We start from the raw sequence: 17,344 nt of genomic DNA on the forward strand, positions 1-17,344 counted from the left end.
AGAGAGTCCAGACCTCTAGCAATGCCAAATGCCTTATCGCTCAGTGTTAACACAAGTGAAAAACATGTTTAGTTTCCATCCTTGATCGAGATCTGCTCCAAAATGTAATGGGTACTTACTTTGCACTTGCTACAGCCTTCCACTAACTTAAACATTTGGCCAAATCCAGCCATCAACAATTACATTTTTTACACCTGTGCTTTCCTACGTGACATCACACAATATATGAATACATTTATATAAGGGCCCATTCTTAAAAAATAAAGTAAAATAGGGCTTATGCAATAAAGAAAAGTTAATATATCACCACACATTTAAATACACACACCTATTTTTTCCTATAACAAACAGTATAAGCGCATTTGTATGCTCAGTCACACACACACACACACACACACACACACACACACACACACACACACACACACACACACACACACACACACACACACACACACACACACACACACACACACACACACACACACACAGCATGCAGTATAAAATCACATGAACATTCCCACCAGGATATCTGACCTCCGACTGTGTTGATGGGATTTGGTCCCACACTTGATATAAACACTCTAACACACACAAACACACTTTGATGCGTCTTTGGAAAAGAAAATCCAATTACAATTCTTTTACAGCAGAATTTATATATAAGATATTTCTTAAAACATTTACATTATAACATTATATATTTACATCATTATGATATTTTATGTGATATTGTGACCACTGACAATGGCATCCTGTGATATAATGCATCAAAACCCCTTCATGCTACATATAACAAATAATGTTAATGTCTTCCATATGCTTTACTTTTAAGCGCTTTTGCTGAATTAAAACTTTTTGAATTTTGAAAGAAATTCCTAATTTGTTTGTCGAGATCTGCTGTTTTCATTGGACAGCAACAATATTATTCCTCTTTTATTTAGGCCATCAAACCATGGGAATGTGATTAATGTCAGGCAGCCAGGCTGCGCTTCACTACACACACACACACACACACACAAATACACACACACATTGCTGTAAACTGAGCCCAATGTAATCATAATGATAAAGCAGATTGCCTTAACACACAGATGGGCCTCCCAACAGCTCTGTGTGTGTGTGTGTGTGTGTGTGTGTGTGTGTGTGTGTGTGTGTGTGTGTGTGTGTGTGTGTGTGTGTGTGTGTGTGTGTGTGTGTGTGTGTGTGTGTGTGTGTGTGTGTGTGTGTGTGTGTGTGTGTGTGTGTGTGTGTGTGTGTGTGTGTGTGTGTGTGGAAGTGTGCGTGTGGAAGTGTGCGTGTGGAAGTGTGGACAACGCTGATTGGATTGCAGATTTATAGAAGAGGATTACTGCTGGAGCAGAGAGAGAGAGTGAAAGAGAGAGAGAGGGTTTCAGACACTCACCTCTCATTAACTTCCACCCTCTTCACCTAAACTCGCCATGGACACACACACACACACACACACACACACACACACACACACACACACACACAGAGAAACATGCATAGACAAGATGCTGTGTTAAGGCAGCACCTTATTTTTTCATACAATGTCAAATTGTTGCTTATAAATAAATGTTACTATTAAAATGCTGAGAGAGCATTTCATTTCTTGTCATCTGCAATTATACGTTTTCAGGAGAGCAACATTTAAAACCAAGTGAAAGCAAAACCAATTCTGAAAAGACGAGCAGTAGAGGACATGTCAATGGATTTTACAACCAATTTGGGAGAACAGAACAACCAAATATATTCATTCAGTCAGTTTTGTAATGGTGCCAACTTGAAGCATCAGTGAAGGAATAAGTAAAATAAAAAAGATGCTGAGATGTCCAAATATAAAAAATGTAATCAAAAAAAATTAAAATACAATAAAGATGAAGAAATAAAAAATGGTAGACAATCAAAGGCATGATGTAAAATAGGCAGAGAAAAGCAGGTAGGCGAGAAAGAGACAGACAGAGCAGAGACGATGGGCACTCCAGCAAACCTGATTATGACTAGATGTGAATTAGATTCCCTAACAGATGGTCCAGGAGCGAGGCTGTAAGGTGCATCAGCCAGCAGCGAGGGGAGGGGGAGGGGGCGAGGCAGAGGATAGGAGGGAAGATCAGGCGGGGAGGCAGAGGGGACGGGTGTCAACAGCAGCTGGTGACAATACAGATCAATTTGGGTAAAACGTACCTTTCAAATTATTATAAAAAATCTGGGTAATACAGGACTACATTTGGCACTTTAGTTAGTGGAGACATTCACTTTCTACTTTTGACTCATATTACCTTTCTCGCAATGTCATAAGGTACAATAATAAACCAGCTGGATATCTACCAATCACTACATTTGAGTATTTATCAGTCATTCACAGAATGATGTTTTATTTATAGAATATTGGTTGCGGGATTGAAAAGTAAGCCGTGAACTCAGCCTGTTTAGGACAGATTTTCTCATTTTATACAGATGCTGTGCATTATTGTACATACTCCAGCTCTGCTTCGCTCTCTCTCCCTGTGATGGATAGGTGTAAATCATCGCAATCCTGTAGTGACAGCCCAATTTCCCCAAATCTGATCTGCTTAAAGAATGCAGCTTTGACGCTCTACTCGCTTATGTCTCCTTTCCTCTCCTCTCTCCAACGTTTATTTTTTCTCCAAATACCTCCATTTGTCCCTGGTTCTCTCAGATGGAGCACCACTTTTCTTCACACTCTCTCTCTCTGACTCTCCTCTCTTTTGCAGCATTGCGCTCTCGCTTCCGATTCCCTCCTTGTCTCTCTCCCCCGACCTCCCCTCCCTTCTCTCTGCCTCCGTCCCATGTCACATTTGAAAGCCCTGTCATATTTACTAGAGTGGAAATCCTCTTTCACCATCTGCTTAATAAAATGTGTTTTTAATCCCATGGGGGATATTTTGTTTTTTTAAACACTTTTTTTTTATTATACTTCTGTGCAATTTCATTTGATACGGCACCTTGCCCAGGTCTCTATCTGTCTGAGTATGAGAGAGGGTGTAGGAGCGGTGAGTCTCACTGCACACGGATGGGCGAATGTGTACGTGTGCATTTGGGAGTGTGTGTGTGTCTGTGAATGCGTGTGTGTCAGCCACAATGGCAAGTGTCGGTAAGTGTTTGGAAGGACCGTTGCACCCCTAATGCTTAGCGATAACACTGCTAATCCACACACACACACAGAAAGGGAGACGAACACTAACCTTGATCAATGACCTTTCTTTTATAAAGGAACCAGCCTGCAGTGTATACCCCTTATACCGCTGCACACACATTTACTGCCAATATCACATAAACAGGTAGTATGATAGTGTTCAGACACATCTAATTTAGTTATCATACCAAATTAAATATAATATATAATTTTTTCATATCCACATTTTTTTTATACAAACAAGGATCACGTTTGCCTTATGCAATATAACATATAAAAGGTTACAAGAGGATGCTTTCAATCGTTTCCTTTGCTCTTTTCCAGTTAAAGGCTTGAGGTCACATGGTTAGCATTTAGTCTGCCCAGTCCAAAAATAGACCTAAATTGGCTTCCAATTTGCAGCCATTTATGTATTTAATTATGAACTCAATAAATACCATGATAAAGTCACCGGACTGGTGTTGACTTTACTCTTGATGTGAAGCTTCCTGGATGGAGTTGAGCTGTTTCTGAGGTTTGAAGCACTGTTCTTACAGTAGACAACCACCCTTACAAATAAAATGACACACAGCAGATAAAGGAGACGGAGAGAGGGGCAAAGAGAGGGAGACAAAGAGAGAGGTAGGGAGAGAGAGAGACATGGTGACAAAGATAGTGCCTGGCAGCAACACACTTATCAGCTGCTGCTCCGCAAGAAAATGACCTAAATCATCAAGATTCCCATCTGACACACACACACACACACACACACACACACACACACACACACACACACACGCAAACACACAGGGTTAGCGGTACACTGCCTCACGTGTTTCCCCTGATCAACCTCTTCATATCTTTCCACTTAAATAACTACCCCATCGCAGTCAGAATCTCAAATCTAAATCACCCTTCCAGGGAAGACTTTGAGAGGAAAAGGAATTCCCCTAAACATTCGAAAACATATAATCACCTTGTATGTGAAGAGAAAAGAGGAAAAAGATGAAACAGTTTTAAAACCACTATGTGATGATTGAAGACAGAAATGTATCGATATCACCAGGAATAACATAATACTCCTCAAGCAGTTTGGAGAGCACATAATTCTTAATCAATCGTGTTTGGCCGAGCCTGCCCTGTGTGCGCTGTCTCCCACTGTTTATCCATTCGCATCAAGAAAATGTGTGTGTATGAGTGTGTGTGTAAACTTCATACACCCTAGGATGCATTATAACAGCTTTAGCCCCACTACTGTGCCTGTGCAAGTCATACCCAATGCATTTCACACCAGTCTATGTGTTTGTGGATAGTTGGGTGTGTGTTGGTCTGTGTTTGTAACAATAACATTCATGCCTAGAAGGAGTCTAAACACACACACACACACTCAGGAATATAGACACACACACACACTAACATTTTGTCTCCTCTGCCGGTCTTTACAGCCCGACAGCCCATTGGGCAGAATGTGTTTTAGCCATTATCACATTGATTGTATGTAATCAGGGGTTTATTCTGCAGCCAATGAAGTGAATTACAGGTTTCCTGCCCGACTAACACTGTAACAATTGATCTGCTCCCTGGTGTGTGTGTGTGTGTACTTGTGTGGGATGTAAGGTGGTGTGTGTGTGACAGGGTGTGGATGCACGAGCAAAACAGAGAAGCAAAAAAAGAGTGTGTTTGTGTGTGAGAAGTCGAAATAACAAGAGAGAGAGAGATTGAGACCCGAAGAGAGGGCGAGGGGGAGCTCAGTAGGAGGGAGAGTGGTTTAGATTGACTGTCGCTGCGTGAGTTTTTATTTCTTATTTTATTCATTTTTCTCCCTGAAAACAACTATAATCATCGACACGCTGTGAGTCCATGGAGCTAAACTCAAACACAGCAACACACAGATTGTTTTCAATCTCTATTTCTCTGCCTTTAAACTGTGCGCACACCTTACACAATGCGCATGTAAAATCCCAGATTCAATTACCCCTTATCCTTTAAATGGCACACAGAATGACACGCAAACAAGATGTTCTTTATATTCCATTTTAAGTGGGTTGGTTTGTGTTTTCGTCTATCCCAGTGCAATATGTAAGCACACTAAAAGTAGAAAATGTGATAATTATTTCACAACAGCTGTAGCCTACTCGTTTTAAACCCCTGTGTTTTTTTGTGTGCAGACTCACCAGTGCATGTATCCAACTAACAAGCCAACAAGCAGTTCAACAACCCTCCACAGATAGTAGCGGTTAAAAAGGAAGTAGCATAGAGAGAGAAATAGAGCATGTGTGTGAGTGTGAGGGCTGAAAAAGCAATTCAGTCTATTGATGAAATCGTTCTATTCATTTGACTCTGGAAATGTAAATGCATTTTTTGCTCCTATTCCCCTTCTTACCCGGTTCTTTAATTCACTGTATTTTCTTTTCTGTCTTCCATCCCTCCTTCACTTTCCCTCCCGCCCAAAGCACTGCCGGTATCATCTAGATAGAATTGTGTAAGGTTTTCTCTTTCCTTTTTTCCCTCTTTTTGCTTATTGGACTGTGTATTCTTATCAGCATCGAGAGCACAATGCTTGGTGTGATAGAAAGGTATTAGCCAACCCATGGTAGCTACATTGTCAGCACTTCTTCCTGCTCTGTCTCTATACCACTTCTCTTACCTCTCTGTGTCCCTCCTCTCTCCTCTTATTATTCTTTTCTGTTGATTTTTATCATCTTTTCCATGGAAATGTGGTTTTAAAAATATTGTTCGGATAGTGAGATGCTTCATTCCTCTACACCTACGTTCACGAAAGTTTGTCAGAGTCAAATAAATGTATTTTGTAAAAAGCTTTCCTAAGTACAATTTGTAAGCTCAAAATCTTTGCTCTTGGCTAATTATTTTTAAATTCTCTCCAGCAGGGAAAGCAACATGAACGATTATGATAAAACCGAGTGATTTCTGAGGCTCTGAATGGAAAAGCTGAATGTTAACATGACACCAAGACTGTCTGTTGTAAACCTCTCTTCAGCTCACAGCTACTTACACTGCATCTCTTCTATAACCCGGGCGGGACAAAAAACAGTTAGGAGTTGTTTGAGGATCAGTTTGTGTTTATGGCTGCCATCTAGCGAGGCAGTCGTACAAAGATTGTATATAATAAAAGGGTGCAAGTGCACAGAAAGTAAAGGAGCACACAGCGAGCAGCACAGAGACACAGAGTGCGGCCCAGAGTAGTTGCTCTAATACGATGATTGTATGTTTGTCCCTGCCAGTTGTCAGGGCGCTGCATCAGCCCACCGCTCTAATGACAGCTTGTCATACTAAATGGCCCACCTTCCTTCAAAACACACAGGAAAAAAGATTCTCCTTCTTCCCTTCTTTCTTTTTTTCCCCCACTCATTCTGCTTCTTTCTCTCCACACTTTCATGAGTCACTGTGCATTCAAAAGGTGAGAAATGAAATAGGAAAGAAGAGAAAGAGAAAATGACAGGGATCGAGCTGGAAATGGAGACAGGGGAAGGCGGTAATCTTTCTGGGTGTGTGTTCTGCCTCAGTAAGGGACAGGTAAATAGGCCTGCTGAATATTTGATGTCTGCAGGAACTAAACAGCCACTTTTCTCCCCTTGCTCTGGCTGCCTGTGAAACAGTGTCATATCTAGTTATGTCACAAACTCTGTTTTGTGTGGTCAATTATATCATAGGCGCTTATCCTACAATGAAATCCTTGAAAACAACTTGACTTAAAGTTACTTAAAGTGGACCTATCATGCTATATTTGAATAATATAGTGTAGGACCATACCTATATAAGGCATATTTATACTTTTTTTCTTTTCAAAATACCAAACAGATCATGCATTTTAGCCATGCCTCATTTCGCTCAATTTGAAAAATGTTAGCTCTGTTTTAGCAAGGGCTGATTCTGTGAGAACAGCACCATCTACAGGCCTGGCATATGTACTACAGCGTCTCCAGCGCTTTTGAGCGGCAATGGCCGTGGCTGTCTCCTCCTGATTGGTGGAGTTGGCCCAAACGCCGTAGCGCCACCGTCCTGACGTCAGGACAGTGTTCAAATCTGGATCAGTTTTTATCAGATCCGTTGCAGCCCCTTTTTTAGAGATTTGGGTATGGAGGAAAATAGAGAGGGTTGTGTTTTCTGACACTTGGTGAGTTCCCTGGAACACCGGGGACACATATTCATGTATAAAAGACGTACAAAAGTGCATTTTGCATGATAGGTCCCCTTTAAAGTTACTTAAAGAGCTTAAAAAAATTCGGAAAATGGTTTAAGTGTCCATCAGTAAGATATCAGTTAATGTTTAACATGTGAAACTAAATTGTTTTTAGATTAAAATAAACCTTTAGTATGATGGTATAGTCTTGCTAAAAATAAATAAATGTAATACTTGCTTCCGTTTTTTAATGAGCATGTTAGAATATGGAGCTCTTGTGCTGAAGTGGATTAAATGTACAGAATAGCAGGACATTCAAACCCCTTCTTTTGTAACAGAATTAAACAAACTAGCTAATTCTCAAATCTTATTACCACTCTTCTTTGTGATTTACTGAAATCATCTCGTAACACAATGCTCACGTCGTTGATCTTCTTGTGAAAATACAAAAAGGAAGAGAAACACACTCAAGCCTTTCCCTCTTTATATAAACCTCTTAAACACCTCAAAACATAAAGAATTGATAAAAACTGCGAGCCACCCCCTTCTCTCTCTCCACACTCATCTGAAGAGCAGACAGGCACAATAAGACTGCTCTTTCAGCACTGAGCCGTCGTTACATAGCGCCATAATTATACTGATAACATACATACATAAATGCATTCAACCTCTCGCTCGGCACAGCGCACTGGCTGTGATTTCTTAATCTTCTTTCCACTTCTCGCATGTCCTCTTTTTTATTCTTTTTATTCCTCCCCCTTCGACTGCCATTATTTTTCATTTATAAGCGGAGAGAGGGAGACGGAGCTAAGAGGAGGAATGGAAAGGGAGAAGGAAAGAGAGATAGATGAGAATTTGAGAGAGAGAGAAAGAGGAAAAAAGCGCCTGAGATCTTTTGGCACTTAAACTCTTTCACTTAATGGTACTCAGAGGGATTGACGGTCGAAGGGAGGGGGCACAAAAGAGCATAAAGAGTGAAAAAGGAGAGATTAAATCATCACCATCACATCATCTACTTAAATGGCTCTACTCTTTTTTTTCTGTCACCACTGTATTTTCTCTCCCTATGCAAGAACATGGGCAACCCAGTGCAATTTGTCATCATCCTATCAGTATTTCCCACATTTACCTGTAATTCTCTTTTTCTTATTCTATCCCCTAATATGTGTATCTGTCCCTCTTCAATCAACGATCTCAATCCTTTTTACCTCCTTTGCTCTTTCTGGATTGGTGCCCGAATCGTTCTTACCGTCCCCCTTAATTCCAAACTGAAAGCCTACCTTAGCATCAGATAAACAGATTTATAGACATTGGTGAATACCACAAAGCCACGATTAATGGAGTCACCAAATTAGAAGAACTTGAAGGGAGAAGAGGGGGGGGGGGGGGGGGGGAGTGGGGGTGGGAATGAAATATATGATGAAAAGGTGCGGAAAGGCCAAAGTATTGTTCATTATAAATGTCATGTCATTTTATGAAAGGAAAAATGGACTCTAAAGGAAAGCCCTGACTTTCTGGGAAACAGTATTCACACAGTGTAGGTTCGGCTGAAGAAGGAGGGAAGCTCTGTCCCATCCTGCTGCTCATCAAACACATTAAAGCACATTCAAAACCAAACCGTTCTGAAACTACTGTCAGTCATTTGGCGATCATCATTCAGTGCAGCCGACCCGTCTTTCTCACTTTGCCTTGCTCTGTCTGTCTGTCTTTCTGCTTTGGCCGCCCCTCTCTCTACCTGTTTTCGCTGTCTATATCCATTCCCCGTTCCCCCACCCTTCCCTCTCCCGAGCGCCTGTCCATTCTCCACCGAGGCGCTGTCTGTGTTTTATGGGTCCCTGTAGAGCAGGGATCTTTTACAGGCCGACTGGACTTTAGAAGCCCCTCGTTTAGCAGCATCCTGCCTTAATTAAAAACCCCTTTTGTGCTTTCTGCCTTTAACAATGAAAGGGTGAGAAGGGAGGGAGAGCAGGGTTAGAGGGAAAGAGAGTGGTAATGTGAAGAGAAAAAGAGAGTGGGCAAGGATAGAGGAAGAGAGAGAGAGATGGCAGTGAATAGAAAGTGATAGGGAGACAGGCAGATAGATACTAAGGTAGACAAAGGGAGGGATGGAGAGATACGGACATAGAGAAGATAGCTGTTAATTACAACTGCCATTAACAAGACACCAGTCCGCCTCCTTAGGGAGAAGGGGAGAAGAGAGAGGGGAAAGGAAGGGATGCAGAGTAGAGGAAGGCAGCAGGAAAGAACAAGAGAGAGGAGAGGAATACAGTACAACTCCAGCACTGATTAGCAGAGATTTGTCTCTTTTTAAAAAACAAGTTTTGTATTGCATGGTTTACAGAAACTTCTTCAACAGATTATTTGAGTGTGTGCTGGAATATGACTGTGTGTGTGTGTGTGTGTGTGTGTGTGTGTGTGTGTGTGTGTGTGTGTGTGTGGTGTGTGTGTGTGTGTGTGTGTGTGTGTGTGTGTGTGTGTGTGTGTGTGTGTGTGTGTGTGTGTGTGTGTGTGTGTGTGTGTGTGTGTGTGTGTGTGTGTGTGTGTGTGTGTGTGTGAGTGTGTGTGTGTGTGTTAGCCTCATGTATGTGTGAGGCTGTCTTTGGGATGATTGAGCAGCAGAGAGGCTGCTTACTGATTACCTTCATGTAGAACAAGCTGCTATTGACTGGAAAGTGACGGATGACCGTCGTCCCCCGAGCATGTGTTTGTGGGAATGTGTGGTACTATACTATAGGTGCTTTGCTGCTACTCTATTTTACACATGGTTTCCCTAATGAACAAGAATCTATTTAGTTGTAAAATGTAGCTCTCTTACTCTTGTTTATTTTCTTGTCCCTTGTTTCTCCCTCTACAAAGCTCCCTCTGTAATTTCTTATAAGGAAAGAATAACAAATGTGATGGATGGATTGTGTTTGAACATGTATGTGTGTCATTTATACAACTTGGCCCGGCTCAGTGAAAGAATACAAATCCATCATTGGAAGTGACAGTGAGGAAATACAACAACATTAGAACAAATGATTGCTGTAATTGGACTTTCAAGCATTGCCTTTACTGTATCTATTTGTCTTCTCCTCTGGCTGTGCCTTTCCTCTCACCCTTCCTATTGTTGGTTTTCACTCTTTTCTTTATAAGTATCCATCATTCTTCTGACATTTTACACGTGACATTCTCTTGTAATAATATCATATTCTTCTTTTTCTTCTTCTTTGTACACCTGTCTCTCTCCCTCAGGCTTCTCTGCAGAATGTCCAGTAAGGAGCGCCACCTTGAGTCCAACTGTCCGTCCTCTTACATAAAGACTGAGCCGTCTAGTCCTGCCTCCCTGACTGACAGCCTAAACCATCACTCCCCTGGTGGCTCCAGCGACGCCTCAGGTTCCTATTCGTCCACAATGAACGGCCACCCCAACGGCTTAGACTCCCCGAGTCTGTACGGCTCCAACGCAGGGTCCCTGGGTCCCGCCGGCGGACCCGGATCAAAGCGCTACGAGGACTGTTCATCCACTATTGGGGAAGATTCACAGATTAAGTGCGAGTACATGTTGAATTCCATGCCCAAGAGGCTGTGTCTGGTCTGCGGGGACATTGCGTCAGGGTACCACTATGGAGTGGCATCCTGTGAGGCCTGCAAGGCCTTCTTCAAACGCACCATCCAAGGTTGGCTTCTATTTCGACTTTCTGCCTTTAGTTATCTCTATGTTGGTCTGTGTACATTGGTTGCAAATGATGCGAGTCAGAAGTTAAAGGTGAGGAAAGATTTTCAGATAAAAGTCAATGGGCTCCTTAAAAAGCCTCAACCCTTTTAGATAAGTATTCCATACAAAGCACCTAAAACATAATCTATGATGAAATGAATTGCACAAGGACACAACATGCATTCTATCACACACACACACACACACACACACACACACACACACACACACACACACTCACACTCACACTCACACACACACACACACACACACACACACACACACACACACACACACACACACCTGAGCCATTTTGCTAGATCCAGGACATATGATAAAAGCCCCAGGCCAGATGTGAACCCAGATTTTTATTTGGTTCATGTTCCTGCTAAGTGAGCCACCACAGTCTATTTTTCTCTCACCTTCAACATTTTTCTTTTCTTTCGACACGCATGCACCCACACTCACATATAAGCATCCAATCAGGTTCCTGCATACACACCAACTCCCAGAAACGCCCCACTTTCACCGTCAACCTTGACTTCTTCTTCATCAACAGCAAAGAGTAATTTCCAAGTTGTGTTTGCATTCCCAGATCTAGCTGCTTATTACAGTGTTAGCTATAAGCCTGTTGTCTAAAAGATAACGTAGTATCAGAGGAAGGTCAGAGGTTATGTCTAGGGATCAGGAGTTCAGGTTAGGGGTTAGAGGAGAGAAGGGGTAGAGCAGTAATCCACATGATGAGAACAGTACCAGGAATTAGGCTCAGTAATCCTTTGCTCATCTCTTGTTGGTGCTAGAAGTGTTCCAGGGTGTGCTAAGGTATTTTGGCCATCCAGTTTTGAGGATATTGAATTCATACTCAACTTTCAGCTTGATCAATGGAATGTCCTTCATTTACCCTTGTAAGCACTGGACAGGTCACTCTTTCAGATAACCAATTAGCCATAAAGCAAGCCAGTAAATCAGCCATTTGTTCATTAATCCAGAAAATTCAAAAGATGACTGGACCATCTTGGTTTCACATGATTTATACAACATGTGGAATATTATCTACTATATGGTGCATAGAATATGAAAACATTGAATTGGTGAATTAATTAATTGGGCTTTATAATGATTTTTGTTTTATTTATTTGGGCCAGATTAGCCTTTTTGGGAGACTGTTGAAAGCGTGAGATAGAGGGGATGACATGCGCAAAGAGAGCAGACCTGTTTTGAACCTGAGTTTGCAGCAGCAGGGACTGAACCCCAGCTCTCACCCCTAAAATCTGTCTTTCAAAACTGTTGGACTATCACTGCCTTTCTATGGCACAAGTCCATTTGTTACTTCTGAAGACATTATTCCTAACAAAACAGGTCATGAATTTATATAATCTTATTTATTAAGAAGCTAAGCCCTGTAACTTTTGGTATAGTGATATGTGTTAGCCACTGCTTCTGTGCACTAGCAAGTATTTAGAGCAGCAGGATGGTAGAACTACAGTGGCCATCTATACTTTATAGATTATTTTTAACGAGATTTGGAGGAAAATAAATAATATCACAAGACTTTAATAACCCATTAGACATGGATCCATAAAGCTGTTTTAAGTATGCAGGGAAAGTCATCACATTTTATAATAGGACTAACCATGGTGGTTAACCCAATCTGAATGATAAACCTTTAAAGACTGTTTGTTGAGTAATAATCTTCAATGATTTGTCCAAGTTATTCAAAGTAACTAATAGGCCCCGTTAGTCTTTAGGGCCACTCTCTTGTCAGTCAGTATGCCACTGCAATAACCAAGCTACCAGTCAGGAGTCATGGAGTCAGTCGGTCCGTCAGTCATATCGTACAGGATTCATCTATCGGCCTTTCCATCCATCCACCTATCTGTCGCTGCTTCCTTTGCCTCCGATAAGCTGCTTTCCCAGTAAAGCCCCAGAGAGAGAGGGGGAGACAGGGAGATGTTCGGGGGTGGAAGTCTTACATCCACTATGTGGTCGCCACTACCTAGAGATGACCTGTGTGTGTTTATTATGGGATGAGATCAGGACACAGTGCAATCCTCACAAAGAGATTGGAACACAAACATAGAGAGATACAGTCACGCACGGCAACAAACTCATAGAAGCACATCCACACACCAACACACATCAATAGACAGACACACACATGACCTTGTGTGTGTAGGTTTAACCCTTAATTCCTCCGTCATCCCAGTATGATAGTTGACCAATTCCATATGTCTCATTTCATTTAGGGCATGTTAAAGGTTACATAGGTGAGGATACAGTGAAAGATTAAATACCAAGAGCCCAGCAAATGTATGGATACGATGCCATGTTGACAGAAGGGAACTCTTGGGAGTATGACCTTCAAAAGATTCAAAGCAATTCCCCGTCCACTGTCGCGCTTTCTCATTTGACTTCATGTGTAATCTTAACTTCTCCTGTAGTGGACATGCTGCAGCTCAGGCAGGTCAGAGTGAAAGGTTATGGGTCAAGACTAGCAAATGGGACTTTTGTCACGAAAGGTTGTGACAAATAACAACAGTTTGGTGAACACAATTGCAGGAAGCAACATTAAAAGTGGAGCCATCAGATTTTCTGAAAAGTTAGCTGAGAGGTAAATAGTGTATAATTAAAATAAATCAGACATTCTAACACATTCCTTTATGGCTCAGACGGCTAGATCGCATCCAATATTTTGCATTTATTACAAAAAATGTAAACTTTTACCCAATAACTCTACACAATCATTTCCTAAACTTGACTTGACACAACTAGAATGTATTAAGTAAATCTGTTAATACATTTCTTCTTCTTTTTTTTTTAAAGTAGCACACGTTCTTTCATGATTTGTGCTACAGACTTACTGTTGATATTTGGGGATTTTTTTGGGATGCAGAATGAGCACTCTTGAATCCAACAGAGCAAATGGGTCATGACATTATCTTTGGCTGCCACACAAGCCAAACTCATCCATAGATGGTGTAGGTGTGTGTGTGTTACCCCGTGTCTGTGTGTGTTACCCCGTGTCTGTGTGTGGGCTCCTGCTCATCCACGTAAATGAGCACAGGTTTATGTGTACGTATGTGCACATATGCCTGTGTTTATGCACGCTTGTGTGTTAGTGTGTGTATCTTGGCTGGAAAGCAGGGCCAGCCTCAGATGGGCAGCAGCAGACATATTGGTATGTTTCAACCCATTAGCCAATAAAACCGCAGGTAATCACCAAAAAAAACACCTCCAGCTGGACAGGGAGGAGAGCATGGGGCGGGAGAGGAGATGAGAGGAGAGGAGAGGAAGAGAGAGAAGAGGAAGTGTGTACTCTAGTTTGAATAAAGAACAAGTTAAAACAAGGTATGAGGAAAAGAGGGGAGAAGAGGGTGGGTGGACTGGGCACACAAATGTAGGAAGGAATTAGAGGTATGTGTGTGTGCATGTGTGTGTCGCAGCATGGAGGAAGTGGCTCTGGCAGCTGCTGTTTCTGTGGCGTTAGTCCAGCAACACCTGACAACCTGCATCTATCACTCCCTTATTGAGAGAGAGGGATAAAGGGGAGTGAGGAGGAGGGCAAAGTGTGAGAGGGGTAGAGGTAGGATGAGATGGAAAGACAGTAGAAAAAAAAGTGGATGAGAGCAACAATGATAAAGATGAAAAAGGTAAAGAGTGCAGAGGAATTGTGGTTGAGATCGAATAAAAAAGGGTTATGTTCATACTTGCCGTAACAAAATAAATACAGTTTTTATAAGGACCATTTTAAATTCTTAAGTCAATGTACTGAGATAAGCAAGGGAGTTGAGAGGCTGAACAAGAACAAGTTTTAAAGTATAATGTCAGAAAATGAAAAAAAAGAAAAGGGGCTGAAAGAGAACAGCAGGCAGAAAACACAGTGTGTACATTGGTGGGCAATGTTCATGCAGCAGGAAGACTTACACACACACTCAAAGGAGATTGTAGGGGATTTGAGACCGTCATATATCCCTATGGCTCATACCAGCACACACACACACACGCACACACACACACACACACACACACACACACACACACACATACACACACATACTTACAAACTCACACGTTATACATGTACTTAAGATCCTCCAAGCACCCTTCTGCTCTAAGCCCACCTCAGTGCACAATAAGACACATAAAGAGATACAAAGAGAGGGCCATGACATTCTGATGTAAACCCTTATTTTCTAATTCCTGCAACACATAGTCCTGTTTCACTCATTTATAAGGGCTTTTGATGTAAGCCCAGTACCCAACCCTGTTGAGTTGAGGTACTGTAAATTCAAATTTGACTAACAGTGTTATTTCTGTCATAAGACAAATAATAAGCATGATCATTATCATTATCGACTATTGAGGTGCGCAGTAGCACTCAGCATGTGAAGATGTTGAAAATGGTTTCAGTGAGAGGTTAAACACATTTAGCTTTAGTGCTACCTGCTCCATAAGTGGCTCTTTACTGCAGTTTTCCATTTAGCAGCGCTTGCCTGTTTAGCCTTGCACTAACAAGGCCTTTTACCGACCACCCATTAACCCACGCAAATTCTGTGTCATTAGCACATTTAGCCTCGTGCTAGGTAAGTGTCCCTCTTAATTGCTGAATTAATCTTCACCTCCTGTATCATCAGCATGTAAAGGTTAGGTATTAGCTAACTAGTCCTATTAGCAGTGTCCATTAGACTGTAAGGGACCCCAAGTATTTAGCATGTTTAGCCTTTACTTTAACTAAGAAGGCCTATTAATGAGAATCTTGTTATCCATTAGGAAGTGTTCGTCCATTTACCCTTTTCCCTAGCTAACTAGCCCCCTTAATCAGCCCAGTAATGAGAAAACATCCTCTCCACAGCAGCAGTCAATAGCAATCACTGTTTACTCTCTTTCAGTGGGAGATGCATTGACTTGCTAGTAGTCATGTGGGCATGGGAGGAAGGGAACAATACTGTTGTTTTTTGGTATTTAGTTCCTAACACAGTTCCTAGATTAATCAACTTTCCTGAACAAAGAAACCTGTTTGAGAAATTCAGCAATAGTCCCAACAAATCTATAACTGTGCTTGGCTTTGAACCGCGAGGAAGCAAATAACTAAGTAGAGGAAATAAGCAGAACAGGAGGCTGAGTGAAGCTGAAAATAAGAAAACAAAACAACAGAATGAAACAGAGTAAAAACCAAAGGAGGAAAACAGGTGGCACAATGTAGAGCGTTGAAAATAGATCTCATTAAGACATGTGAAAACAGTTTTGAAATATAGTGGAGACATGGAACTAAGAACAAGGATATAGAAAAGTTGAGGAAGAAATAGTGAGGCTGTGGACGGAAAGGTAAAAGTGGTATTATCCTTTAACACCCTTAAGGTGTGGTTGTTTCTGTTGGTGAAGGTTGTGAAGTTAATAGACTTAACATCAGCTCATAATCTTAACCTCAGCTCTTCATCAGTGTAAGTGAGTGAACTGCAGCTAGTCACGCAACCTTTCTGTAGCACGCATGCACATACAGTTCATACGCATGTCACACACACACACACACACACACACACACACACACACACACACACACACACACACACAACTTTTTCTATTCAGTCCAATGTAAAATGATAACTTTAGGGGTTAAAGTATCACTGAAACGTCAAAACAACAGACTGACATTGATGAAACATAATCCATACACAAGATATCAGATTGCTGCTTATGCTGTTAACTTTGGTTTTAGTGTCTGGGCTGTTTGTAGCCACCATAGAAACAAAAGGACTTCTTAAAGTCATAGGTCAAGACCAAGGTAGCTGAGTCAATTTTCATAAAAGTACATTTTATTGTATTTGTCTCTGTATATCTTTTTACAACTCTAGATTTCTTCCTCTCTTAAAAAATGAATCTAGATCCTTTTTACCATCTTTGTGCAGCAGGAAGTGTCTTCAAGGTTGTCAGCCCACCTGAAATATCCATCTAAAATGAAACCCTTTCTCTGTGTTCCTCCAACATGTTTACATACAGGCAACATAGAGTACAGCTGTCCAGCCACCAACGAGTGCGAGATCACCAAGAGGAGACGCAAGTCGTGCCAGGCCTGCCGCTTCATGAAGTGTCTGAACGTGGGCATGCTGAGGGAGGGTAAGGGAAAAGGTCTCTTCCTTATCTTTCTCTGTTAACTGTGCTACATGTAGCATTTTAAGGCCTGAGAAAATACTCAGAGATACAGTTGTATCGATCAAAACTTTGAAAACTTCATGGCACCGGTGAGGTAAATGCAAAAGAATTATGGAGAAAATAAATTCAAATCTGTTAAGATTAAAAGATTAGATACAAAGGATCAATGGGGAAGCAATGGGGTTTATGGGAAATGTGGTTTGTTTGGGCAACACAA

The 17,344-nt window shown here is 41.5% G+C and overlaps 1 protein-coding gene across 7 annotated transcripts in view; it reads left to right on the top strand.

Moving 5' to 3' along the window:
- The window catches only part of esrrga (estrogen-related receptor gamma a), a 140,921-nt gene that overhangs the window by 82,676 nt on the left and 40,901 nt on the right, over window positions 1-17,344 (top strand). For all 7 annotated transcript variants that reach the window (XM_034116887.1, XM_034116892.1, XM_034116888.1 and 4 more), the window contains 2 exons: window positions 10,515-10,939; window positions 16,975-17,091. In XM_034116887.1, coding sequence (XP_033972778.1) covers window positions 10,515-10,939; window positions 16,975-17,091 — 542 coding nt within the window. The remainder of the gene's footprint in view (window positions 1-10,514; window positions 10,940-16,974; window positions 17,092-17,344) is intronic.

Source organism: Trematomus bernacchii, unplaced genomic scaffold (genome assembly GCF_902827165.1).
Source record: "Trematomus bernacchii unplaced genomic scaffold, fTreBer1.1, whole genome shotgun sequence".
Lineage (NCBI taxonomy): Eukaryota > Metazoa > Chordata > Actinopteri > Perciformes > Nototheniidae > Trematomus > Trematomus bernacchii.